Source organism: Mustela putorius, unplaced genomic scaffold (assembly GCF_011764305.1).
Source record: "Mustela putorius furo isolate JIRA1106 unplaced genomic scaffold, ASM1176430v1.1 tig00000095_pilon_pilon_pilon, whole genome shotgun sequence".
Taxonomy (NCBI): domain Eukaryota; kingdom Metazoa; phylum Chordata; class Mammalia; order Carnivora; family Mustelidae; genus Mustela; species Mustela putorius.
Window position 1 is genome coordinate 17,987,858 of NW_025421280.1, and position 27,326 is coordinate 18,015,183.

The 27,326-nt window shown below is 42.7% G+C and overlaps 1 protein-coding gene across 2 annotated transcripts in view; it reads right to left on the minus strand.

Annotated features, from left to right (window-relative positions):
* The window catches only part of CACNA2D3 (calcium voltage-gated channel auxiliary subunit alpha2delta 3), an 851,905-nt gene that overhangs the window by 441,800 nt on the left and 382,779 nt on the right, over positions 1 to 27,326 (minus strand). For both annotated transcript variants that reach the window (XM_045078786.1, XM_045078785.1), the window contains exons 7-9: positions 19,913 to 19,973; positions 19,664 to 19,814; positions 8,012 to 8,086 (exon numbers count right to left, since the gene is read on the minus strand). In XM_045078786.1, the coding sequence (XP_044934721.1) occupies positions 8,012 to 8,086; positions 19,664 to 19,814; positions 19,913 to 19,973 (287 nt within the window). The remainder of the gene's footprint in view (positions 1 to 8,011; positions 8,087 to 19,663; positions 19,815 to 19,912; positions 19,974 to 27,326) is intronic.

A 27,326-nucleotide genomic window follows, 5' to 3' on the forward strand; every position in this document is an offset into this window, starting at 1 on the left:
TCTGTCATTTCAAGAACAGTATACGAATGAAATCATGCAGTATATATTATTTGGGAATTGGCTTTTTTTTTTTTTTCTCAAGATAATTCCCCAAAGATTCAAAGACTCATTCTGCGGGAGGGAAATACCACTTTGTTTAACCAATCACCTCCTGAAGGATATCGGGGTAGTTTCCAGTCGGGGGCTACAATGAATCAAAGCTGCTATGAACATGTGCATACAGGTTTTTGTGTGAACATTAAGTTTTTATTTCTCTGAGATAAATGCCCCAGAGTGTGATTGCTGAAAACACAAAATAACTACATGTATGGTTTTCTGAGAAACTACCAAATGTTTTCTAGAATGGCCATACCGTTTTGCTTTCCTATCAGCCTGGTTTCTCCATGTCCTTATCAACATTTGGTGTTCTTTTATTCTTTTATTCCTTTTTTTGTCCTAGCCTTTCTGATATCTCATTGGGGTTTTAACTGGCATTTTCCTAGCTGAGGATGTTGAATATCTTTTCATGTACTTACCTGCCACTCTGTTTACCCTATCCAGTAAAGTGTATCTTCATGTCTTTGGACCATTTTCTAATCAGGTTATTTGTCTTTGCTGTTGAGTTTGAGTTATTTATATTCCCTATATGCTCATTCTTTTTCAGATATGTAGCTTGCAAATGTAACTTGGGAGAAGATATTTGCAAGCCACATACCTATTCATCCTTCCATCAGGGTCTTTCACATGGCAGAAGGTTTTTGGTTTTTTCTTTTTTTCCCTGATATTAATGAGATTTATTTGATCACATTTCCCTTTTATGGATTGTGCTTTCACTATCAAGCCTAAGAACTCTATTTAGGCCCAGATTCTAAAGATTTTTTCCTATGTTTTTTAAAGAGTGTCAAAGTTGTCCACTTTTATTTAAATCTTTGACCCATCTCAGGTAAATTTTGTTCAAGTGGGGAGGTTTGGGTCAAGGTAGTTTTTTGTTTGTTTGTTTTTTGTTTATGGATGTTCAATTGCTCCAGCACCATTTTTTAGAAAATGGTATTTTTTCCTCCAATGAATTGCTTTTGCACCTGTGTCAAAAATCAGTTGGGCATATTTGTGTGGGTATATTTCTACATTCTTTTCTTCTATTCCACCGATCTATATGCTTACTCCTCCATCAACAGCACACTGTCTTGATTACTCTAACTATATAATGGGCCTTAACATAGGGTAAATTGATTCCTCCTACTTTTATTCTTTGTTTTCATGTAGTTTTTCTATTCTAGGTCCTGTGCCTATATAAATTTTAATCTACCCTTATCTATGTCTAAAAAACCTTGCTGGAATGATAGGAACTGCATTACAGTTATAGATCAATTAGACAAGAATGAACCTCTTGACTATACTGAGTCTTTCTATCCATGAACATGGTAAGTCCTTCCATTTAATTAGGCCTCCTTTGCTTTCATCACATAGACGCTACATGTTTCATTAAGTTTATTTCTTTGGAGCAATTGTAAATGGTATTGGTTTTTATAAATTTCTATTTCCATGTGTTCATTGTTAGTATATAGAAATGTGGCTGGTTTTTGTGTGTTGATCTTGTATATGTGATTTTGCCTAACTCAGTTATTAGTTCAGGTTTTGCTTTCGGTAGAGTCTTGGGAATTTTCTACACATATAATCATATCATCTGAAAATAGGGAGAGTTTAATTTCTTCTTTCCAGAACTGTATGCTATGTATTTCTTTTTCTAACTTTATTGTACTGACTAGAAATTATAATGCTATGTTGAAGAAGAGTGGTGAGTGTGGACAGGCTTACAGGTTCCTGACCATAATGCAAAAGTTTTTTAAACCTTTACTGTTAAGTTGGATATTAGCTGTAGGTTTTTGTAGATGGTCTTTACCAATTTGAGGAAGTTACCTCTGTTCCTATTTTGCTGAGTTGTTTTTTTGTTTTTTTTTAAACCATGACTGTGTGTTGGATTTTATCAAATTTTTTTTTGAATTAATTGCTATGATCATATGATTTTGCATCTTTAACCTGTTGATATGGTAAATTACATGGATTGATTTGACACCAGGGTCAAGCCAGTCTTGCATATTTGGAATAAATCCTACTTCGTGGTGTTGTATTATTCTGTAGAAATAGATAAATATTGTTAGATTTGATGTGCTAAAATCTTGTTGAGGACTCTTGCTGTAAGTTTCTTCATGAGGACCTTCATGAGGGTTATGGCTGATAGGTATCTTTTTCTCATCATGGTTATCTCCCCTGCCAAGAAAGTATAGGTTTCTTCTTTTGTACTATTTTTGTATGGTTTATTGGGGAACCACTAGCCTCATAAAATTAGTTGGAGGGATTTCCCTCCTCTTCTATTTTTCTGGAAGAGATTCTGTAAAATTCGTATTAATTCTTCTTTAAATGTTCAGTAGAGTTGTCCAGTGAAACCATCTGGAACTTGAGTTTATTTTTGGAACTTTTAAATTATGAATTCAATGTCTTTAATATTTATAGGACTATTCAGGTTATCTATTTCATCTTGGTTGGATTTTGGTAGCTTATAGTTTTTAAGAATTTGGTTCATTTCTTCTAAGTTATCAAATTTATGAGTGTAAAGTTATTTGTAATATTCCCTTATTATCCTTTTAATGACCTCAGTTTTATAGTAATAATCTGTTTCATGCCTATTGTTGATGACTTGTGATTTCTCTCCTTTTATGTCAGTCTCTCTGGAGATTTATTAGTTTTATTAATAAATTTTTTTGAAGGACCAGGTTTTGGTGATATTGATTTTTCTCTGTGGTTTTCCTGTTTCAATTTAACTGATTTCTGCTCTTTATTATTTCCTTCCTTCTGCTTGCTATGGGTTTTCCTCTCCTTTTTCTAATGTCTTGTGGTAGGAAGTTAGATTATGAATTTGAGGGTTTCCTCTTTTTAATATAAGCATTTAGTGCTATAACTTTCCACCTCAACACTGTGATGGCTTTGTCCCACATATTTTGATATATTAGGTTTTCATTTTCATTCAGTTTTATATTTTTAAAATTTCCTTCAAGACTTCCTCTTAGCCCATGCGTTATTTAGTAGTATACTTAATTTCTAAGTGTTTGGAGATTGTTCTGTTGTCTTTCTGTTATTGATTTCTCATTTGATTCCGTTATCAACAGAAAACATGCTCTGTATGATTTCACAACTCTGGGTAATTTATTAAGGTTTGTATTTTGACCCCAAATATTCTTTATCCTGGTTAATGTTCCACAAGTGCTTGAAAAGAATGTGTACTCTGTTGTTGTTGGGTAGAGTGTCCTATAAATGTTATTTAGATCTTATCGGTTGATGATGTGGTTCAGTTCTTTTATAACCTTGCTGACTTTCTTTTTAGTTACTGTCTGTGAAGCGTCCAAGTCCCCAACTATAATTGTAGGTTTATCTATTTCGGCTCTCAGTTCTATTAGTTTTTGTTTCATGTATTTTGAAGCTCTGTAGTTTGGTCCAAACACATTTAGCTTTGTTATGTCTTCCTGATGGATGGGTTCTTTTATTCTTATGTAGTGTCCTTCTTTGTCTCTAGTGATAGTAATTTTCTTTGCTCTGAAGATGACTTTATCTGATATTGATATAGCCAATCCTGATTTTAAAAAAAAAAGTTTGCATAGTATTTCTTTTCTCATCCTTTTACTTTTGACATACCTGTGTCATTGTATTTTAAGTGAAATTCTAGTAGTCAGCATATGGTTAGACTTCTTTTTTTAAATCCACTTGCCAATCTCTGTCTTTTAATTGCTGTGCTCAGACCATTTACATTTAAGATAATTAGTCACATATTAGGGCTTAAGACTGCCAATTCATCTTTTTTTTTTTCCTATTCATTTTCTCTGTGTCTTATTTCTTACATTCTCATGAATTACTTGTTAAGTACATTTCCCCCCGCTATCTGAAAGTAGAACATTCCTATGGAACTTATCATAAACTGAAATGGCATAAAGCAAAGAAGCAATTACCAGTAATTCATATGGAAAAATGGTTGTGCATTCCTGGACCCAAAAATAATCTCTCTTAGGCTTTTCTGATACCTTAGGACACATCTTGCTACGTGACGCAGAAAATAAATGGAGATAAAGCACAGATGCTCACAGACATAGTTCAAAGCTATGGAGGCTTCATTCTATGTTTCAGAGTGTGGTTCCTGGGGAAGGAGCTTGGCAGGGACACTGTCACTGCTCAGGGTGCATCCTGCCTTGATAATGGCTCACTGCAAAAAAATGCTGGATGCTATTTTTGCTTTTTGCCTTTTTTCCATAAAAGTGAAATCCTGTTCAGCTATCTTTCAGTTAGCAAAAACAGGTGCTAATGTATGTCTTTTGTAAAAGCAAGGTGGTATAAAGTGAACTTTCAAAAACTGAGAGATACCCATATGCATCCTCTCACTATTTCCTTAATGGTTGGTCTGGGTGTCATACTGTAAATATGGAATTTATCACAGTCTACTGGTATCAGAATTTACCACTTCCAGTAAGAGGTGGAAATATTATTTCTAATTAGGTCTTTTTACCCTCCATACTTTTAAAATATAATTAGCTTGTTTCCTCAGCAACTGTGGGCTCTACATCAAACAATGCTACAATTTTTGCTTCAAATATCCAATAGGACTTAATAATGTGATAATTAGGATACTCTATTATACTTACTCCTATTTTTACCCAGTCTGATATTCTTTCCTTTTTGAAGTTTCAAGCCTTTTTCTGTTTTTTACTTTCTATTTAGGGAACTCCTCTAGCCATTTTTTACAAGTAGATTTGCTGGTAAGAAATTTGTATAGTTTTCCTTCATCTGAATATGTCTTTATATCCCCTTCATTTATTAAGGACGTTTACACTGAATATACAGTTGTTTTCTTTCAATACTTAAAAAAAAAAAAAAATGCTCTGCCACTTCCTTCTGGCCACCATGATTTCATAGGAGAAGTCTGCTGTCATTCAAATATGTAGTCTAAGCAATGTGCCCTTTTTTCTCTGTTGCTATCAAGTTACTTTTCCCCCTTGTCTAATTATGTTTGTGATGTGCCCTGCCATGGAGTGACTCACGTTTACCTATTTGAAATTTGTTCAGCTCTTGAATATATATGTTTATGACTTTCACCAATTTTAGGAAGTAGGAAGTTTCGGCCAATACATCTTCAAATATATATCTAGTCCTGATCTTCCTCTCCTCTCCCAGGACTTTTGTGATATGAATGTTAGCTCTTCTGTTATCATCCCACATGTGCCTGAGACCCTGTTCATTTTGCTTCAGTCTATTTTCTCTCTGCTGTTCAATTGGGTAATTTCTATTGATCTGTCTTGGAGTTCACTGATTTTATCTTCTGTCATCTCCACTCTACTATTCAGCTGGTCCAGTGAGCTTTCTATTTTGGTGACTGTATTTTCCAGTTCTATAATTCCCACTTGTCTCTGTTTAACAACTTCTATTTCTCTTTTGAGATTTTCTATTTTTTTTTCATTTGTTTCAAGAGAATTCCTAATTGCTTGTTGAAGCAATTTTATAATTTCAACATCTGATTGATGTCAATATTGGCTTCTGTTGATTGTCTTTTCTCATTCATGTTGTGATTTTTCCAGTTTGGGGGAATGACAAGGGGTTTTCTATTGCATTCTGGGCATTTTGGGTTTTACATTGTCAGACTCCAGATCCTAAACAATCTTGTTCTTAGCCATTGGTCTCTGTGTTGAGCTGAGGGTCAAGGGGGTGGGGTGGGATGGAAGGTCAATTTATCATTCAGCCCTGCTGAAACTGTGGAGGACTGTTCTATATTTGTTCCACTGGTATCCGTCTGGAGTAGGAAAGGTACTGTCACAAAGGTTTTCTGTTACGAGGTTACCCCTTCCCTGGTTGTTTGGCTAGAAGGGACAGGCTTTTCTTCAATTTTTTTTTTAAATTATTATTTTTGGTCTCTGCCTATTGTAGGTACAGGAAGGAGGCTTCTGGAGTGCTCCATTCGGACATATGGTGGGAATCAACAGGAGACCCAAGGAACCCAGCTCCATGACTTTAGGTCAAGACAGCTCACCTTGCAGCCTTCCTATAATTGGTTGTAGGCTTCAATCCAGGGTGTTTTAGTTCTAAGGGGTAGAATCAGATTGGAATGTGGCTACTCCTCATTGGCAGATTCAGATGGCCGGGTAAATTTTTATATTCAAAAGCCCTCCAGTCTTTAATAGCCATACATTTTCAAAGACAATTTTAAATAAATGTTTATTTCTCTTTCCCTAACACTTTTTTTCCCCTTCATAAGACCTCAGATATCTAATTGTCACACTGCTCCCTGTTTATCTGGGATGCAACTTGAAGGGAGGTTTTGATCATTTAAAGCATCTTTTCTATCTCATGTTGCAGACACTATCACTAAACACCTATCTGAGGCTTTGGAGGATATTTCAAGGCTACACTATGGGGAAGGGGGTGGAATACAGACCCAGGCAATGATCAAACAAGGGGGAGGTCCCTAGAAAAATTCGGTGATAAATTTTAAACAATTTAAATTATTTAAAAAGATAAATGGAGGTCTAAGTCATTCTTTTCTACCTTACCGCACAAAATGACCATGAATAAACATTCTCTAGATACACTTGTTCTTTGAACTACCATGTACTTCTTTCTCCCTCCAAACATAAAGCTTATTATGGTATTTCTATGGTATTTTCCCCTTGAATTGAAGCTTGGATATTAACTCTGGTATAATTTTTCTTTCTCACTTTGTATTCTAGCTGGAAGAAATTTCTCTCAATCCTCTGCTGGTCACTCCCTCAGAGATGCCCAACCCAAGCAAATGCTTCTACCATTTGCACCTAAGATAGTACCAATGCCACTCCCTGCCCCTTTGAGCCAACAGGATCTCCTCAGCACAGGCACAGTGCCTCACAAGAATCTGCCTTGCCATTGCCCTCAGCCACCTCATGGGAGCATGCTCTTCAGGGGGAGGAGCAGCCCTGCATAGCAAATATAACAAAGCAAAATGACACAGAGTGGCAGCTCTGTGTCTCAGGAGGTGTGATATTGTTGCTGCCACAGCCACACCTTCGACCTAAATCGTTACCCAGCCCTGTAAGGGGTGGTATGGTGGTAGCTGAGGTGTTTTGCACTGATAAGTTTAAAGATGGCTAAGGGGAGGGGGCACCCAGGTGGCTCAGTCAGTTAAGTGTCTGACTTTTGATCTCAGCTCAGGTCATGATCTCAGGGTCGTGGCATTGAGCCCCACATCAGGCACTTCCCTGAGCAAGGAGTCTGCTTAAGGTTCTCTCTCTCCTCTCTCCCTCTACCTTCCCCTCATACTTGTGTGCTCTCTCTCTCTCTTGCTTTCTCTCTCTAAAAAAAAGATAAATAAAAATAAACAATGAATATGGCTAAGGGGGAACAGATTTTATTTATCTGTTCAGTGAATTTTCCTAGAATGCTCCAACTAGAAGGACAATTTCTACCCCACTTCCTAAGGTCCTCCTTTAATACATCTTCATTTTGTTTCACAATATTTATATAGCAGGCAATGCTTCAAAGCCTTGGATATACAGCAGGGCGCAGATATAATCCTTATCCTCATAAAGCTTACCTTCCAACCAGGAGACAAGTTACCTCAATAGCTACATCAAAGATTATTTAATCAATTATAGTAAGAGCATCAAGAGATTTAGCAAGTAGGTTCAATTTTCTTTGAAATCTCAGCAAAAGCCATAATCTTTCAATGGTGTCAACACAGGTATCAGGTGTAACACAGGATGTGCACAGAGCAAGGAAAAAAGTAAACAATACAAGTATTTCAGAACTATGGAGCTTCTGCCCTAAATGTCATTATTTTATTGCAAGGATTTTATTTATGCCTCTTCATAACTGTCCTATGCACTAGGGTTCCAAGGCCCTCAACAAAATGCCAATACTTTGATGAGTTTCTAAAAACTAGAATGGAATTACTGTCGGCCAGCACTGTGAGGGGGACGAGACCATGCCCCCACCCCTGATTCACCTGCCTGGCGGCAGGCCCTACCTCCTTGTTTGTCCTGTCAGCTTGCACCAACGTCCCATTCAGGCAAGGTTCCACGTAGTGAAGCTCCTCATTATACTGCAAAGAGATGAAACAGCCAAGAGGACACACATAATTAATCACTTGAGGTCTACTAGGCAATTGAAGGACACATGCAAACAAACAGAAAAGCAACAGAACTATGGGCTCAGTTCATTCTCTTAGGTGGCTTTCTCATTGGTGCCCTTATATAGGATTGTGCTGAAGCACCCGATAGTCTTCTCTTGTTTGAGGGAGAAAGTTCTAGAGCCTGTGCTGGTAGATAGCAGTGTTAAGGGCAAACACAGTTAACTAACAATCCTTTAGGTGTGACTCCAAACACTGGGGCTCTGTGGCCATGCTGGTCAGTGTGTGACCCAGGTGGAACCTAAAGAGCATCCCAGACTTGGGCGAACACAGTTGCAGCCTCTGTCTTTGGTTTTCTGGAGCACAAGGACCTGTGCGTGGGTTGCACATGAGTGACCAAAGAACGGAGGAAAGGAGAAGCCTTGGTGTTCCCCCATCATTCTGGGAGGCTCTGTGGCTTTTGGTGAGAGCACTACCCACCAGCCACCTTCCACACAGGCCAATGCCAGCCTTCCCATTACTTTTTATCCAAGAATACCCAGAATATGACCATTTGTTTTTGTCCAAAGCTAACAACCAGGAAGTGAAAATTTAAGTATGATTCTCTGCACTGGAGCTAGGCTGGGTCCTTCTAAAATGCCAATCAGGTCATGCCGCTTCCTGCCAACCCATCACACTTTCCACTGTTCTGCAGATAAACCTTCTCAGGGTGTGGCAGGGTTCTGAACACTTGACCCTATTGACCTTTCCAAATTCACTCACTCATTAGTTCTCCCCAGAAACTTAGCACCAGCCAGCCCTGATTCCCTTCCTGTCCTCTGGGCTATCCCATCTTCTCCTGCCACACAGGACCCTCTGTCTGGAGTCTTGCTCTGGCATTTTCAAGCTGACTCTTATCCATCCTCCAGGCAAGCTCCTTCCTGCCTCTTGTCAGAAGATGCCTCTAGTGTAGCTGAGGCTCCTTTCCTGTAAACTCCCAAATTCTGACAGCCTGGTGCCTGGATCCCTTACCATGGGTGGGCCCACACTGTCAGGGTCCATACTTGGTTCCTCCATGGGTTGCCTGTGACAAGCACAGGGCTGGGCCTGCAGTCAGTGCCCAAGAACAATGTGTTCAAAGCATGTCATCACATGTCATCCACTCCAGCTATCAAAAGCCCAGCCCAGAGCTCCAGAGAAAAGGAACCAGAACCAACTCTCAAAGCTTCAGCTCTCCAGCGAAGTCTGGATAAGAAGTTCAGACTTTAAGTGTGTGCACCAGGAGGACCACAGAGGGCTGTGCACAGGGAAGTGAGTGACTAACGGGATGAGCGTAGGCCCACTGCTCTGGGCACACTGCAGGGACAGACTGAAGGGGGCCAGACACGCAGCTGCTTGAAGAGTGACAGAGACACAGCCTGTTTCGGTGCTAAGGCGCTGGCTAAGCAGGCCGGAGCAGTGATAATCATGACCTCAGCTCACTGTTACTGAGCACTCACTTCATCTAGGCACAGGCTATATTTCATTCACGGCATACCTTAACCTCACGTAGCAAGCCCTTCCAACCACACCCCCTTTACAGAGGCGCAAACCAAAGCAGAGCAAGGATGATCACCTTGCCCCACACCACTGGGGAGTCCATAAGGGGTGGAGTCCAGATACAAACCCAGGCAGTCTGACCTCACAGCCAATGACCTCAGGACCTCAAAGCCCCCAATTTGTCCTCTCTGGTCCCCAAAGCCTCTGTGCTGCTCATCAGTCTGACTTTGGCTCCCTCATTAGTCTTTGTTCTTGGTCACACAGAGCATTTGAAAAAATTACAGCTCCATGATCATATAGCTTGGATCTCCTCTGAAGAGGCATGGAGGAAAAACACGTTTATGTGATTCTGGAAATTAGCAATTGACAAACGAGAACATGACTTCCAGTCAACAAATGGGACACCATCTGAGGGTTCAGGAAGCACGTCACAGTCCAATCTGAAGAAGAACTTCTCCAGGGTTCTTGGTCCGTATGGGGCTGACGCTGGAAGTTGCTGGAGAAAAAGACATCCATTCCCCTGTCCTCCACCTCCCTTGCTGACCGAGCTGGTCAAGGGTGACAAGATGCCCATTCCTAAAGCCGGAAGCAGAAGCAGACTGAGCCAATCACAGTCACTTCCTCCTCTGCTGGCTGCATGCTTACACCCTGCCTTGAAGCTAGGGGTGGTCATGTGACCCATTCCCAGCCAACAAAACATAAGGGGTGGTTTTCTGGACAGTTTCAGGGAATTTTTTTTCTTGCCATTAGAGGAAAACTCTTCTCTACCCACTCCCTTCCTCTCCCATTTGGGACACATCTCACAGTTCAGCAGCCATTTTGCAACCATGAGGTGACAAGGGTAAGCATGGAGAGCAACACACAGAAAGACCAAGCTGCTGAAGCATCAAACCAAACATGCAGTGGCCCTGCTCCCATCCATGACATCATGGAACACCTGGTCGCTCTGTACCCTGCCCTCCCAAACTTCCCAATTCCATTTGCCAGGAATATTTTAAATTTTATCTACATTCTGCCTAATATACACTATCAATATTGATTCCTGGGGTTGCGGAATCTGAGTTGAGAGTCAGGACCCTCAGGTCCACATTCTGCCTCTGCCACATACTCCTTGTGTGGCCTTGGGAAAGCCACTGTACCTCAAGTCCTGCTTTCTTCTCCAACAGAAGGTGCTAAATGATCTTCTGTTTACCCTCCAGGGACTCCTGCAAGGGTCCCACGAGGCAACAGACTAGAAATTGCTTTGCTAGTACGAAGGCCTGTACACGTGGGGTGACTGCCGCAGGGGCTGGAAAGGAAAGAGGACCAAGATGTTCTTGCCCTCATCAGGGAGAAACATGTGCAGTAATCAAAACCATGCTCCCCATCACTGTGTGAGCCGTGGCCACAGTGGATGAATCTGCTCTTCTGAACCCCCGCCAGCTTGTTAGTGGCATCATCCAAGCTTGCAGTTGACTAATTTCCCTTGACTGCATCAGGATAAAGCTATGCTGAGCAATCTGGTCTGGATCACCGGAGGGAGTTGGGCTCAGCCGTCCCTGCGAGGGAGCGGTGCGCACAGGGCGGCTGTGCCAAGAAGGCCCATCAGCTGTGCGTGCTCACCACGCTACCCTGTGCTCCTCCCTAGGGGAGCACCAAAGGCACCCTGGACATGAAACTGTTTCCAAGCTCCCAGCAGCTCTCCATTTGGAAACCTTCCAGTCTCTACATTTTAATGGATGTTCTCTAGATTTCTACTTTGTGAAACAATGATGCGGGATGGCCATATCAATTCAGAGCTGACGATCTGATCTCCTCCAGCCCTAAGATACAGTAGCCCGATAAACAGCTCTCCTTCATCCCTAGGTCAACAATCAGATATCAGTTGTCTAAAAAAGGAAAGGATGCAGTGCACACCATCCTCACTGTCCAGGTGGAATTTTCTTCCACCATCTGTTTTTGCTCCATCTCACTACCAAGAATGAACCCTAGAGAGGGACTCAGTCATCTCCGTCTCCACCCTGAAGTGGGTGGTCCTTCCTACAAATTTCTGGGAAATGGGAAGAGTCTCCTCCCAGGACAGGAGAGGGCTCAGGCATCCCCAGAGATGGTCCAGCCAGCCCACCAACCACTTGGTAAGAAGATGGGCAAAGAACTTTCACCCCTTCAAGAGCTAGAACTGCCATGTGGTCAAGGTCTGTCTCCTTCTCCCTTTCTTCTTTCTGGGCTGGCTCTCCTCTTCTAATCCACACAAAGGTAGAGCAGTGAACCTAAAGCAATGGAGGCAGAAAGGCCTGGGTTCAAATCCTGGCTCTGTCATACACCACCTGCGTGACCTTGGCCAAGGCCTCTCTCCTGAGTCTCAGGCTTCATGTTGAGGACTGCTGGACTTTGTGTTGAAACTGTAACTGAGCTTCTATTGTGAAGTCACCATGAGAATGAAACAAGGTAATTTGGTGAAGTGTCAACACAGAGCTCGGCATGTAAGAAAGAGAAAGAAGGCATCTGGATGCACGTGCACAAGGAAGAAAGAAAATATATATGCGAATGTCATGTGTGCTAGCTAGAGAGAAAGACCAGCAAACACGCCCTCCACCTGGAGCTGGCATTTACTAAGTAGGAAGGGGCTGGTGAGGACAGGGGTCATCTGCCCCTGACCACCTCTGGAGAGTACAGACTCTGTCTTCACTGGATGGAAGTGATACACCACGGGGAATGGAAGTGATACACCACGGGATGGAAGTGATAAGCACAGGGGACTGTCTAAATATCTAAGACAGAAACCACCCGTGTGCGTGGCTGTCCACTGTCCCACTCTATGCCACACTCTGAACCCTCTCAGTGACCAGGTCTTCAGCAGACCTAGAGTCAAGACAGTGCATCCCGCTCAATACCAAATCCCTCCCAGGAAGGATCCGCCATGGAGCTCTTTGGTCCTTAGTTTGTCTACCGAGTATCAACGAAGCACCACTATGTTCAGGGACATAAAACACTGGCTAAACTGGCACATGACCTTCACTGGGGAATGACCATGAACCACTGTCTCCTACATTTCTCCATAGAAGAATAGGCTCATTACATCTAAAGATAATGACTTTTTTTCCTTTTCATGATAAAAAGTGCTCATCTAGGAGGCTACCATGGTCCATCTGAAAAACAAAAGCAGAATTGAGGTAAACTCACGATCTTCAGGGATTAGATTACATCCCACCCGTCTCCTCTCTCGGGAAATTATCCTTCTCTCTCCCACGCCAACCACACAACTCTGCACTCTGACAGCAAGGACACGTCATCATCTGCCTTTTCCTTCCTTCTGTGAAATCCTTGTAACCATTCCCTACATCTACCGTTTTAAGGACACGCCAAAATCCTCAATAGGAATTTTAATGATAATCTAAAATAGGAAGGCTAAGCTTCAAGCTTCATTCGATGAATGGCCAAGAGCATGTTGGAGAAGGCTCTAAACACAAAGAATAAATGGGCTGGGCTCACCCACCAAGGCTCTCACAAGCTTTGGCATTGGTGTAGTATTGTGTCACATGCAGGTTCACGTAAATCAAAGTCTAAAGGCCAAGAGTGAAAACCAGCTGACTCTGGGCTCTGGGTGATGGTGAGAACTCAGCGCCACTTCAGGTTGGAAGCAGTGGAGTTTTCAGACCTAACAAGAAGACCATTAGTTGCCTAAGAAAGAGAATGAGGGGAGACCTAAGAAGAGAGAAACTTTAGGGGGACATCCCCACAGATCACCCTGCAACTGACCCCTCCATGTCTCCCCCTGTCTGTAGATGAAGTCCCAGTCGTTCCATGTGGCTGATCAGACTTGCTGGGTCTAGCCCACCTCCCTCAGTCTAACCCTTCCTTTTATCATCAACCACCTCCACATCTACTCCATCTCCCCCATTCACCCCTAACGCCAGACAATGAACACCTTTCAGTCAATCCAACCAGGCTTGTACTTCCGGGGGTGGGTGGAGAGGAGTGATTACCACCGGCACATATCCCGTTCCTCCTGTAGGTGCCCCCAGCCTCCCAGCTGGCTACTTGCCCTTCCTGCCCCCTCCAAGACAGCATGGCCCCACTCTGCAGTGAGCACCGGCTCCTCACTTGTTCCCACACCCAACACTCACACACACAGAACCTCAAGTTCCACGAAGGGGGAGGGGGGACAACCTGTCTTCCTTATTTACAGAGGCAGCCCTAGTAGAATACGCAATTCTCGGCATTGAACAGAATTTGTTAATGATTTTTCAGAACAAAGAAATGAAAAGAAAAGTTATAGAGAAGATTACAGAGGGAAAAGAAGAGAAACAAAGCCTAGACACACACACACACACACAAATTGACACAGAGGAAAAAAGAGACTCTCCACCCCTTTCAAAAAAACAGATAAACAAAAAGTAAATGAAGTAAGTGGGGACGTTATAGAGAATCCTAAGTTCAAAAAAAAAACCCAAAAAACAAAACAAAACAAAAAGCGCATAGAATTAAAGTGCTGGCATGCTCATGCAATGCTGGAAAGTGATGTAGAATTACTGGAACCCCATTAAATATTTATATGGTTTTATCGGTGCGCTTTTGATTAAACAACCTTTAGAATGAAAATGTGTAGGGCTTATGTAACAAAGCAGATGAACCCACAATATTTTCACCAACACAGGCATCCCAGGGATCTTCTGCATTACAAAAGCTTCTTGTGTAATTTGAAACACGACTGGACATAATTAGTAGTACAGAACAAATGAGCACTGCAAGAAAATACCATCCTCATACTTTTAATACGGAATCGATTACTTTAAAAAGCAAATCCATAGCAGACAAAGCACTGGAGAAACGGTTCTAAAGAAAATCCTGCAAATTAAAACCAGGGCACCAGAAAGTTCTGGGTTGAACTAACAAATGATGCTCTTCTCTATTCAGCTCTGCACAAACACAGGCTGTAGGAGGCATTTAAATTGATTTAACAATATCGGTCCAGTTAATACTGTGTTCATTTAATGCATGGCTTAGGCTTCTGTAAAATCATTTTTCAAATTTCAGCATCGGACAGAATTAGCACCCTCATTTTTATGATAATATTGTTAATTTAATGCATGGCTTGTAGTTAGACTTCAAAGCAAATCAGAAAAATATGCCTTTTCTCTTGTCAGTGACATCTCTCTTCATGCACCAGTGGTTTGACCTTAAATTTTAACTTCGGCTGCACAAAATCACTCTCATATTTCTTCTATTCTTCTATAATTTGATCATTTAGTTCATCAGTCTTAGACTTTGCAATACCCTGCCCATGAAAGCTAAAACAGTTTTTAACATTATCGTTTCATGTTTATTCTCTGGAAAGACCTGAATTGGAAGCTTTTCAGTATAATATATATAAGATGCATTTAGTCGATGAGCTTCACACAAACATGCAAACATGCAAAAATGACTGAAATGGCCAAGGAAAGGCTTTTTCACTATTTACCCCCCTCTCTTCCCTTCTCTATTATGGCCCTGAAAACCAAGAGGCAATGATGAAGTACGTTTGTATAAACAAATACCTACAACGCACAAGGGGCTTCTCTCATGGAAAAACAAGAATCTATTCTTTACTTTCTTCCTGAAACTCTGAAATGTCTCCTCACACATCTACCCAGCCAGCAGGAGAAAGCTGACGGTGTAATGAAGGGTGAAATGATAATGTCCTCTCCCGTAAATGGAATCCAGCCGACAAGAACAATGCCCCTCAAACAGATTTCCAGGGCATTCTGGACGGAGCTTCAGACCGCCCATCCCCCTGCCCTTATAAGAGACTCCAGTAGGGTATCCCTCTAGATGGAGGCAAGTAACCATTTAAATAGGCAGAAAAACCTACATACACCATATTACCAGAGCAATGTTGAAATATAGGTAGAAATATAAGGTAGTGGCAAAAACAAACCAACCAACCAACCACCATGATGTGGCAAGGTATCACTGGTGAAACATACTTAGCTTTGAGAAGAGACAATTCCAGGGAATACACATGGAGATCTCCCAATTATCAACCCACTATCTAGAATCATCAAGTGATGTAATGGACTGCTTGTGTCCACCCCTCCCCCCAACTTCATGTTGAAGCCTTATCCCATGGTGTGGTGATATTTGGAGATGGGGCCTTTTGCAGGTGATTAGGGCTAGTTGCGGTCACGAAGGTCCAGGCCTCATGATGGGATTAGCACTCGTAGAAGGAGAGACATTACCAAGCCTACTCCCTCTCTCTGTGAGAAGGGGGCTGTCTACAAGTCAGGAAGGGAATCCTCACAGGAAACAAACCCTACTGGACCTTGATCTTGGACCTTCCAGCCTCTACAACTGTAAGAAAATACATTTCTGTGTGACAGCCACCCAGTTTATGATATTTTGTTACAGCAGGTGGAGCTGATTAATACAGGGATACATTGTTTCATTGTGCTTCCTGATACTGTGATTTTTTTACAAGGTTACTTTTTTAAAGGTTGTGGCAACTTTCTGCAAAGCAAGGCTATTGGCAACATTTTTTCAACAGTGATTACTGACTTTGTGTCTCTCTGTCACATTTTGGTAATTCTCAAATATTTCAACGTTTTCATTATTATATTTGTGATGGTGCTCTGGGATCAGCACTGAAAGCTCAGATGATGGTTAGCATTTTTAAGCAATAAAGTATTTTAAAATTCAGGTGCATACATTGTTTTTAGGCATAATGCTACTGCACACATACAGACTACAGTATAGTGTAAACATAACTTTTATACGCACTGGAAACAAAAAACTTCATTTGTCTTACTTTATCAGAATACCCACTAAATTTTGGTGGGCTGGTTCCAAAGCTGCCATATCTCCAAGGTATGCCTGTATGCTTTCTGAGTGTGTAAGCATTACACCAGCCTATTTAAGGGACATCCTCGTAATACCTAAGTATGTGCATACCCTTTGGGACAGCAATGCCACTTCTGGATTTTATTCAGTAGAAGCATACCCAACACTACAAAAACACATGCCCAAGTTCATTCTCTGCAGCACTCTCAAGTGGAAAACAGACCCATAACAGCAGGATACCCAGCAAAGGAGGACTGGTTAAATAACAAACATCAACTAGAGGTGATGAAATGCCCTGTTCTCGGGGCACCTGGGTGGCTCAGAGGGTTATGCTTCTGTCTTCAGCTCAGGTCATGGTCTCAGGGTCCTGGGATCAAACTCCACATCAGGCTCTCTGCTCAGCGGGAAGCCTGCTTCCTTCTCCCTCTCTGCCTGCCTCTCTGCCTAGTTGTGATCTCTCTCTCTGTGTCAAATAAATAAATAAAATCTTAAAAAAAAAAAAAGAAATGCTCTGTTCTTCAAATATACTTGCTTATGATATGAGTATAGAAGCAAGTTGCTGAATATCCCAGAAAATAGGATTCTATTGCTGTGGAAAAATTACGTATGTTCTTAGACATGTTAGAACTTGGAACAATGGCAAACAGCAAAGGAAGGGAAACTTTTCAGAGTTGTTTAAAATTTTTGCATACGTTGCCTATAATAAAACAATCAATGTGTAAACGTTACTGTTAATTAGTGGTGCTTTTTACCACCTAGGCCTTTAAATACAAATTCATGAACAAACTTGATCCATTCTTTTACCCATTAGGGGGACAGAGTTCATGGATTTTACTCTAGAGGCTTAAAATTTAAAAAGTTCAGAGTATCTTCCTATTCATCAAAATAATTATGTAAATAGTCGCGAAGCTGATCATTTATGTTGAAAACTAACAAGTAGATGTACAGTGAGGGTTAATGGGACCTCTAATGGGTTTCTTTATATAAGGGGACAATTTGGAGCAAAAAAAAAAAATACTTTTTTCCCCTTAACTATTCTAAAATAACTAGCATGTCTACTTTCAATTATCTTAATCACTCTGTCTTCATTATGGAGTTGACACTGTTTGTATATCTTAATGAACTTACAGAGATTATTTCAATCGATTGGTTTTGTTAACAGAACAATAAATCCTGACTGATAAAGGACCCACGATGTAATTAGTTAGCACTTCTTACTATGCTAATTTCTGATACTTCTGTAATGAGTAATTAAAGATTAATAAGAAAGATAGTCCCAAATTAGCTGCTGCTTATCTGGAAATGCTTCAGGATATGTGGGGGATCAAGCTACATTTGCATATTCACAAGGAGACTGGTAACTAGAGCAACTTGGCTTGATTTAGAAACCCGATGTTCTGTCTGAACAGTCCCGTTCCCCCCACCCCCAAGGAATGGTGCCCTGGGGTCATGCAGGTTCAGGGCGAGCCCACGTCTTCACTTCTGCTCATGAAGCAGAATGAGGGAAAGCCAGGCAGGTTCTGAGTTCTTTCTGGGCCACTTCTAGCTGTGTGACCTCAAGCTGGTGGCTTCTGCCTCGTGGTGTCTCTGCCTCCACTCCACATGGCATGGAGCTGAGGGGAAGCCCCCATGAGATCATCCACATTGGATGCTAAGGAGGAGTAGGCAAGGCGGCTGTAGAGATGATTCTAACACATATTTGAACCCTCACTCATGGCCAGGCACTGGCCCAGGCACTGGGTCTAGCTGAATAAATAAACAATAAATAAACTAACCCCTGCTCCCACGGAATTTCTTCTTCTGTCTCTCCTCCTTTTCTTCTTTAGGGTTTTTTTTTTTTTTTTTTTTAAATTGAGAGTTATAAATCATGGGCAGTCTGCAGCTGTGCCTTCTTGCTCAGTCTGATCAGAAGCATGCAGGTGGGACACTAAGTCAAGCAATCTCAATGCAATAGAAATCCAATGTCCTTTAAACCCCCGTGCCCTTCCCCTTGCAAACTGTGCCCTGCAAGTAAAAGCAGCTATTGTGCCCATGCAGAGACCTCGCAGAGAGAGGGTATCGTGATGATGCACTCTGCTCAGGAGCCTGGGGAAGCCACACGGACCACATGCTTGGAGCCCGTCTGCCTGGCTCTTCAAATAACACCCCTTCCTTCATATCCTGCTCTCAGTGTGGGGCCTCCTGTGCCTGGGCTCAGGTAATCTGGCAGCAACTGTGTGGACAAGGGGAGTACTCAAACTTCAGAGTGGGCTGATGGCTCAGACGCATGTGGTTTGCCCCAAGATGTGCTGCTAGCTATATGTGGCAGAACTAGGGTTCAAACTAAGTCCTGACCCCAAAGCCCAAGCACCGTCCCCTTGTGCGCTGCCTCGGCTACCTGCTGCAGCCGGTCAGCGTCCTCAGTAGAGGTGAGGGGCAAAGCACAGCTGACCACCAGACACGAGAACCTGGTGAAGCACCCAGGGGAAAGAAGCAGGCTCATTGTGACTCTAATCTTTGGGAAAAGAGTGGGAAAGACTTCATACCACAGAACTGGGGAGAAGAGGAAAAAGAACCGGAGATGGAAACCAGAAATCGATTCTCCTTTTCAGGAAGCAAACTGCTGCCCTGCTTGGCTCTGGGTCTCCCACATCCCTGCTCTAGGACTTCAGGCAAGACACTGACCCTCTCAACCCCAGCAGCTGCATCTGAGAAAATGCCAAAAACCACCTCCTGCCTCTGAGAGCTGCTGTGAGGAACAAAGAAATGCAAATAGCGTTCAGTAGGTGCTTAATAAATGACTCTTCTGTTTCCAAAGCTGAGATCAAGTGTTTGGGGAGCCTTAAACAACTCAGTTTACTTGCTTCAGCCTCGTGATTATTATTACTATCATTGTCATCGGACTCATCTAGCTTAAAGTTAATTTCCACTAGCCGTTTAAGGACCATCTTGCAAGGTCTAATTCCCCAAGGTTCCAAAAAGGTTGGCCCCCAAGGAAAACCAAATCTGGTGCTACTCTTCCAGACGACAGTGCCTGAGTGCCAGGTACAGAGAGGAAATGGTGCTCCACTGCTCTCCTAGGCTCTGAAAGCCATTCGAACTTCCTGATTCAGTGAACCCCCACGGGACTAACCGGCCCTCATCTTGGGTGGGACATCCAATGCTGTGCGTACAAAAGCAGTAAGAATGGGAACCGGTTTCTGCTAAAAGAGTGGATGAACCCAGAGTACATAAAAAGCACAAAACAGCTGCACTCACAGCAATTATGTTGAAAAAGTCATCATCTCCCAGTGTATCCAGAATAGATGAGACGGTCTGCTTTGCAATAGTGAGACGGAGGCCTTTCATGCTGCCACTGACGTCCACTAAAATGACCACATCTTTCGGAGAAGTCGCCGCCTGGATGTACCTAGGTCAGGGGAAAATGAAGTGTAAATGACGTAAAAATAAACCTCTCCATGAGCTCTCTCTTTAAAATGTTAACTAAGAGGAGTGACCATTCCCTACCATTTTCGGTTCCTGCAGTCAAAGGCAATGACTCCATTCTCATCTGGTTCCCATTTAATCCCTAGAAGAAAAATGGAGTTATGAGAAACCCAGAAACTTCAAATATTTATTCATAGCATTTCAAGGCTGCTCTGCTTTGCTGATTGAACAGACAGGGTGAAAAATCACAAGCAACGACCAGCGTTAGAGCTCATCACATACTCCATCGCCAGCTCTGGGAAGGTGTTTTCAGGCGGAACAGTATTGCAAACATGGCCTTAGCCCATTTGCTCCAAAACCTGATGGAGAATGGGCACATCTTCAGTAACGTGCTGTCTGTCAACAAAGGACGTGACTCCAGCCCCTTCCTTGGCCAGTGGTCTTTCTCACTGTCCAGTAAATTGCTAGACCTGGTAGTATCATTCATAGACTTCTGGGTAGAATCAGGCCACGTCCCTGTGTCTGGACAAAGCAATGTGTGCCGCATGGTGAGTAGAAAGCCTCGCTACATTTCCATCCCAGAATTTACGTAGGTCTGTTCTCCCCTCGCTTCTGTATTTATAATCAGGAATACTGGCCTGGCTTTCCAGACTGAGACGGAGAAAAAAATGACCCTAATTATGCTGCAGAAGCTTGAATTTCAGGCTTTGAATCCTGGGGAGTTTTCCCCTTGTGTAAGATGGGATCCCATATCCTTCATCTTGTGGTTTGCAGATTGGTCAGGATAGGTCCAAGGTTGACATTCTCTATTTACAACCCGGCTGTTAAGAATAAAATTTCATTTAAAAAGAAAAGGGGCTGCTGCCTGGAAAATAAGATAGCGAATCATTGTTTTCAACCGTCTGTGCTGCCAGGGATGGAGGATCTGAAATACAGACTTTAGAGTGAAGAAAAGAAAAACAGAAAAATGATTTTCACAGGAGGAAATCCTGACTCAGATGGTAACACTGGGAGTCTTCCATCCAATTACTGATGACCAACTTTTGGACCATGTCGAAATAATATGTGCTTGAGATGTCACCCCCAAATTAGTATTCAGAAAACTATGAGATGGCAGTTTGCTACACAGAGAATTATTTTATTCTGTTCTCCTTGTACCTACAAGCCTCACCTACAAATGGGCCTAATTTACAGAGTTTCCTATAGCAAATCAGAAACCAGAAGTAAGAGAATTGAAAGTCATTCGGCAATGAAGACAAAATAAATCTGACATGATTTTGTACACTAAGGGACAAGAATACAGTTTATTTAAAAATAACAAATACACTGCTTTGTATAAAAGCCAAGTATAGTTAGGGTAGCAACACATAATAAAATTATACCCATGGTGAGGCTAGGTAATGTTCCAATTTCACAAAGCACTGGTTTGAACCCCAATAAAGAGAATTCTTTTTTAATGTGTTGACCCATGGTAAACCTTCAGTGGATGTTTGTTTCTTGAATTGTGGTAAGTGTTCTTAGACCAGGACTGTACCCGATCCTCCACCCCTCCCCACTGGGCCATCCTTCCTCCCCATCACAGCCCCATCCCTGTATGCTGCATTGGGACAAGCAAAGGTGCAGTTCTGGGGCACCTGGGTGGCTCAGTGGGTTAAGCCTCTGCCTTTGGCTCAGGTCGTGGTCTCAGGGTCCTGGGATTAAGCACGGCATTGGAGGGGGGTGGTCTCTGCTCAGCAGGGAGCCTGCGTCCCCCTCTCTCTCTGCCTGCCTTTCTGCCTACTTGTGATTTCTCTCTTTCTGCTAATAAATACATAAAACCTTAAAAAAAAAAAAAAGAAAAAGAAGGAAAGGTACAATCCTTTCTTATAGCCCCAGCATCTAGCCTAGGGCCTGGAGGGAAGGGATTAATGACATTCAACACTCTTCTTCTGGACTGCGATCATTCCCCTGCAACTGGGCTTGCAACTCCTCCCAGGCACTGCTGTACTTGGCACTTTTTGAAAAGCCGACGGGAAATTTGTCTGTTGGGAAAACTGGGAAAGGATACAATTCCAGAGGAAAGTGGAGCAGATGGGACAACCCCAGAGCCTTTCGCCTAGTCATCACAATGTTCATCAAACTCCAGTACTCTGCCAGGCGATGGACTGAGAAACACAGGCCTGGCCCCTGCCTGCCCTCAGGAGGCCTGATGCCAAGCAGGCCAGCTGGCATATGAAGAGAAATCACATGCACCAGAGATGTCACAAAGGAGAAGTGCCTGAGGCTACGGTAGGATGCAAAAGGTGATCCCAATCTCTAACGGGAAGAAGGATCTTCTTTCAAATGAGAGCAGAAGGAAGGTGTATCAGTTTTCTAGAGCCGATATAACAAAAGTCCTACATATTGGGTGGCTTACCAGGAAAGAACTCTTTCATAGTTCTGGAGAAAAGAAGTCTAAAATCCAGGTCTTGGCAGGGCCACACTCCCTCTAAAGCTCTAGAGAAGAACACTTCCTCACTTCTTCTCAGCTTCTGCTGGTTCCTAGCAACCTTGGTGCTTCTTGACTTGTAGCTGCCTCACCTCAGTCTCTGTCTTCCTTCTGTGTCTCTCCTCTCCTCTTATAAGGACATCATTCATACTGTATTGAGGGCCCACCCTAATTCACTGTGATCTCATCCCAACGTACCACCCCTATTTCCAAGTTAGGTCATATTCTGAGGCTCCAGGTGGACATAAATTTGGGGGGAGACACTTCTCAACCTACTGCAGATAGGTAGTGCTTATAAAACAAAAATAAATGGTGGCCACAGGGTGAATAAGAATACCCCAGGCATAGAGAATGACATGTGCAAAGGTCCTGAGGTTGAGAGATCATATCAAGTTCAAGGAACTAGAGTAATTCTGGTATGGCTGTGCATAGAGAATGTCTATGCCAGAGGAAAGGAGACTGGGTGGCTGCAGGAACCATGAGACCCAGGCCCTTCCTGGTGAGGATTTGAGGTATACATTGAGTGGGGATGAAGACAGCACCTTGAGACATTTTTAGGCATAGCTGCCTAAGGTGGCAAAGGTCAAACACCTTGACTGAAGTCAGGACTGGATGGGCCCTGAAAGGCCATCTTGCCCAAACCTGACTCTTGGGTCAAAATCTTCAACACACAGCAGGGATTCTAGGCTCTCAGAGTTCAAAAGATTTTCCTGAGATTCCCAGTTGTGACTAGGACTTGTTTCCCAAGTCCCCACCCACCGTGCTTTTCCTTATATAGGCATTTCCATGAAGTGGTCCCATGAGAAGTTCTCTGGGTGTTAGCGTGAGTTACATGAATAAACAAGCTGGTTTCTATGCCCTGCATGGGAAGATACCTAAGGGCCTTTAATCTGTTGACGTCACCTTGAATCTCTGCAACTGGCTCCACAGAGGCAGCATTGAACAAGCTAAGTGGCCACTGAGCCCTTCCTTTTCCAATCTCATAACAAAATGTTTCAGGAGACAGACTTCAGGAAACCCTGTCCCAGGTGGTACTATCTCCCCTAGGGTCTATCAACTTTCCAGTATATAATTTTTTGTAAACACAGATATTTTGAATGTGTCCAAGTAACTTCAAATCCCAGAGAAATAATAGTTGGCTCATCCCAAATCTTTCAGAACCAGGAAATCAATACTTAATCAGGAAGCACCTGCATGAGCTATATAATTTCTAGATTTGACAATATGCCTTTTTGGGATGCCACCAAGTTGGCTGGGGCATGAATCTCAAAATAAAAGGCATGATGCAGCCATTGGCTTGAGAAGACATGGAGAAAAGGGAGCAGTAGAGAAAAGAAAGGAACCATAGCTCTATACTGTGTTTACGCCAGTTCCCCCCTTGGTCACTGAGTCCCACCAGACAGTAGCCAGTGATCAGCTTCCCAGAGGAGCAGTGGCTCTCCCATATCTGCGAAGGCTGGGCTGCTGCTACCAGTGACAGGTCAATAGATCTGGTAAACTTTGATCTACTGAGTGATTCATTCATTCAACAAATACATACGAATGTGTGGGCTTGAAGATGGTAACAGAGTGATAGCCATATAACACTCTCCTGGGGCAGATATTCTAGCAAAGGACATGGGATTGAAAGCCTGATGGCTCAGGATTACAGGGAAGAGTTCCTATTTTATAGAGTAAGAACTGCCATGAGAACAAAGCATGGAAGAAGTGGTGAAAATATTAACACCATCACCAACTCCCTCCCATCCCGCTGGTATGACTTGGTCAGTCAGTTAACCTCTTGGTCTGTTTCTTCATTGGTAAAATGCAGATTATAATAACTCTAGCTCACAGGATCATCGTGAGGATTAAACCAGACAATGCTTGTCTAAGCACCCAGCACAGGGCTTAATAAATGGGGGCCACTATCAACTATTATCAGCACAAGTATTAATATGACATTAATACTGTCAGCACCAGCAAAGACTCCCAAGGATGACACGCAAATAAACAGAGCTTTGATAAGGACTGAGTAACCAATCCTGTAGAGCTCACAGGCCCTTTACTAGTATTTTGTTGCTGTGGTGGTTGCCGGTGTTCAGAAGAGCTTCCTCGAAGTTTTCTCTCTGGTGAGACCTTTCAGTAACATAGGTACTGAAAGGTAGACCAGTACCTCAGAAACTGGGTATCAGACCCACAGTAGCCTCTTCCCATAAGTTACACTGTTCAATGGGATAGCTACAAGCCACATGTGGTAATTTAATTTTAGATTTAAATTAAATCAAGTTCAATAAAATTCTCATTTTAGTTTTTCAGTCTCATCAGGCACATCTCTCATGCTCGTAACCATATCAGACATTGTAGACATAGAACACAACATCATCCAAAAGGCAGCACATGAAGGTGTTACCACATGCCCCTAGAACCTACGGTGAGTTTGTGGAGGCCTAGGTAAATCTATACAGAAAGACAAATCATCATGACAGGTATGCTACTAGGCTGATGTTTACTAGAATTCCCCTTCCAGGAACTCCATCTTCCTACTTCCAGAAGCTGAGACTGTCCTCCTTAATGATCTCCTAGCATCTTCTATTTCCCCAATCTTAGCATGAAACACACTGTATCATCATGGCCTGCTCACCTATCTCTGTCTCCCTGGTGGTCCTTGTTCCTTCCTTTAGGATCCCCTCCAGGCAAGGCCATAGTAATCCCGACCATTCTCCATGGTTTCAGACGGCTAAGCTTCCCACTGCCCAGGCTCCCTCACTTGAGGAGGTGGGGGCATGGGACCCAGACCAGACTAATCCCAGGACTTTCATCTGAGACATTGGGTCAGATACTCTCTCTTCCTCTGCGACCATAATTGAAAACTATTCCTGCAAACACACACAGCCATGTTCACCATCACTAGGAGATCACCTGCCAGTGAAACATGGTCAGAATAGAGAATGGTGGAGATGAAAGGGGGAAGGAAATATTCACAATCCAAATGACAATGCTGAATACTGGGACCCAGCTGTGTCTCAAAACAACACATTTCCTAGATTTCAAGTTACATGGGCCAATAAATGTATTCCTTGCCAGAGCTAGCTGGAATGAGAAGGAATGCATTTCCCCACGAGCGGGAGCTACATGAGGGCAGAGATCTTAGCTGTTCAGTTTCACCATTTTCTTCTCTGGACCTCACATAGTGTTTGGAACAAAATAAGAACTCGGGACATTCTTATGTAAGAATGAAGAACTAACCCTTCTGTTTAAGGACATGCACCCTTACCATTGATTCACAATATTATACCACTCTAAACATGGAAAGAAGTATCCTGAAAATAAGAAATCCAAGCAAAAAATGTCCATGGATCAAGCCTGGGTGGCTCGGTTGGTTGAGCAGCTGCCTTCGGCTCAGGTCATGGTCCCGGCATCCTGGGATGGAGTCCCATATCGGGCTCCTTGCTCAGCGGGAAGCCTGCTTCTCCCTCTGCCTCTGCCTGCCATTCTGTCTGCCTGTGCTCGCTCTCTCCCCCTTTCTCTCTCTGATAAATGAATAAAATCTTTTTAAAAAAATGTCCATGGATCACTTTTCTAATGATCATTTTATGTCCAAGAGATACGAGGTGTGTTCTCTGTTCAGAATCAAGCACCCGAATGAGTACAAGGCATTATCAGGGTAGTGAAACCCCTTAGGAGGTCAGTGACTCATGTCCTTATTAACATAGAAAAGATGCAAGAATTTTATAAAGTGAAAATTCTGCTACAAATATCATAAAAATGGGAAGCATTTCTCAGTCCACTGTTCTGACTGATAAAAACCTTCTATATAAATTAAATTAGTCTCCCCTGTTACATACAACCTTCATGAGGATTCCTTTTGGTTATGGAGAGAAGTTTGTCACGCACACCCCACCCCACCTCACCCCAAAATTCATAGGTTGAAGACTAACATTACCCTGTTTGGTGGTGTGAAGAGGTGGGGCCTTTTGGGAGATAATTAGGTTTAGATGAGGTTATGAAGATGGAGCCCCCATGGTAGGATTAGAGCCCTCCTACAAAGAGTAAGAAATACCCGAGCTTCTACTCTCTACCATGTGGGGAGATGGGGAGAAGGTGGTCATCTGCAAGCCAGAAAGAGGGCTCTCACCAAGAACCAAATCTGCCAGCACCTTGATCTTAGACTTAGCAGCCCCCGGAACTATGACAGATGAATGTCTATTATTTAAACCATCCAGTCTCTGGTATTTTATTATGGCAGTCTGAGATGACTAATGTACCTCCTTATTTTCATTTTTTTTTTTTTCAAATTTCCTCATGACCATAGTTTGAGGACTTCCTGCTAATGGAGACAACGGATGATCTGTGGTTTCTTCTTATCAGTTCCTCCTCGATCCAAACGCCCCATGGTAGGATAGTAAGAGTTCCCTGTGGCTTCCTCAATGGGTCAGCCCCCTACCACACTTGATTTTCAGCAACATCAGCATTGAATTTACTCTCTTGAGGCTATCAAAGCAGACTGCAATTTGGTGACACTGAAACTTTAATAGACCACTGTTTATTATAACATTATCTTTACTAGGATGCTTATCGTTTAAATTTCCGTGAGCTCCAGGAGGAACCATGCATGCCCTGCTGAACAAGGCTCTTGGGAAATGTTGAGTAATCTGGCAAAGCAGACACTTGGCAGGCAAGTCTTGGGGGACAGATGCTGTGTGCAGGGCAAACAGCTCCTCGAGGCGGAGGCTGACGGTCTCTGTGCCTCAAAGTGGGAAGACATCAGGTGCCTAGTCTTACTTAATGAAAACATAAAAGACTCCACTTAATTGCTCCAAGATTATGCAGGACGTCTTTTCCTTCTTTTAGGTTGAGCTTGTTAATTTCTGCAGCTGTGATGCTGGCACGATTGTAGCCTCGAGTCCTGTTTTCACAACTTGTGAGCAAAATTAAAACTTCCTCTCTTAATTAAAATTCAAACCAAGCTAGAATTAAATTCTTATTGCAAAGCAGAGGCCTGGGGAGGCCTCCGAAGGAACACCTGCTCCAAAGGTATGAGGGACAAAC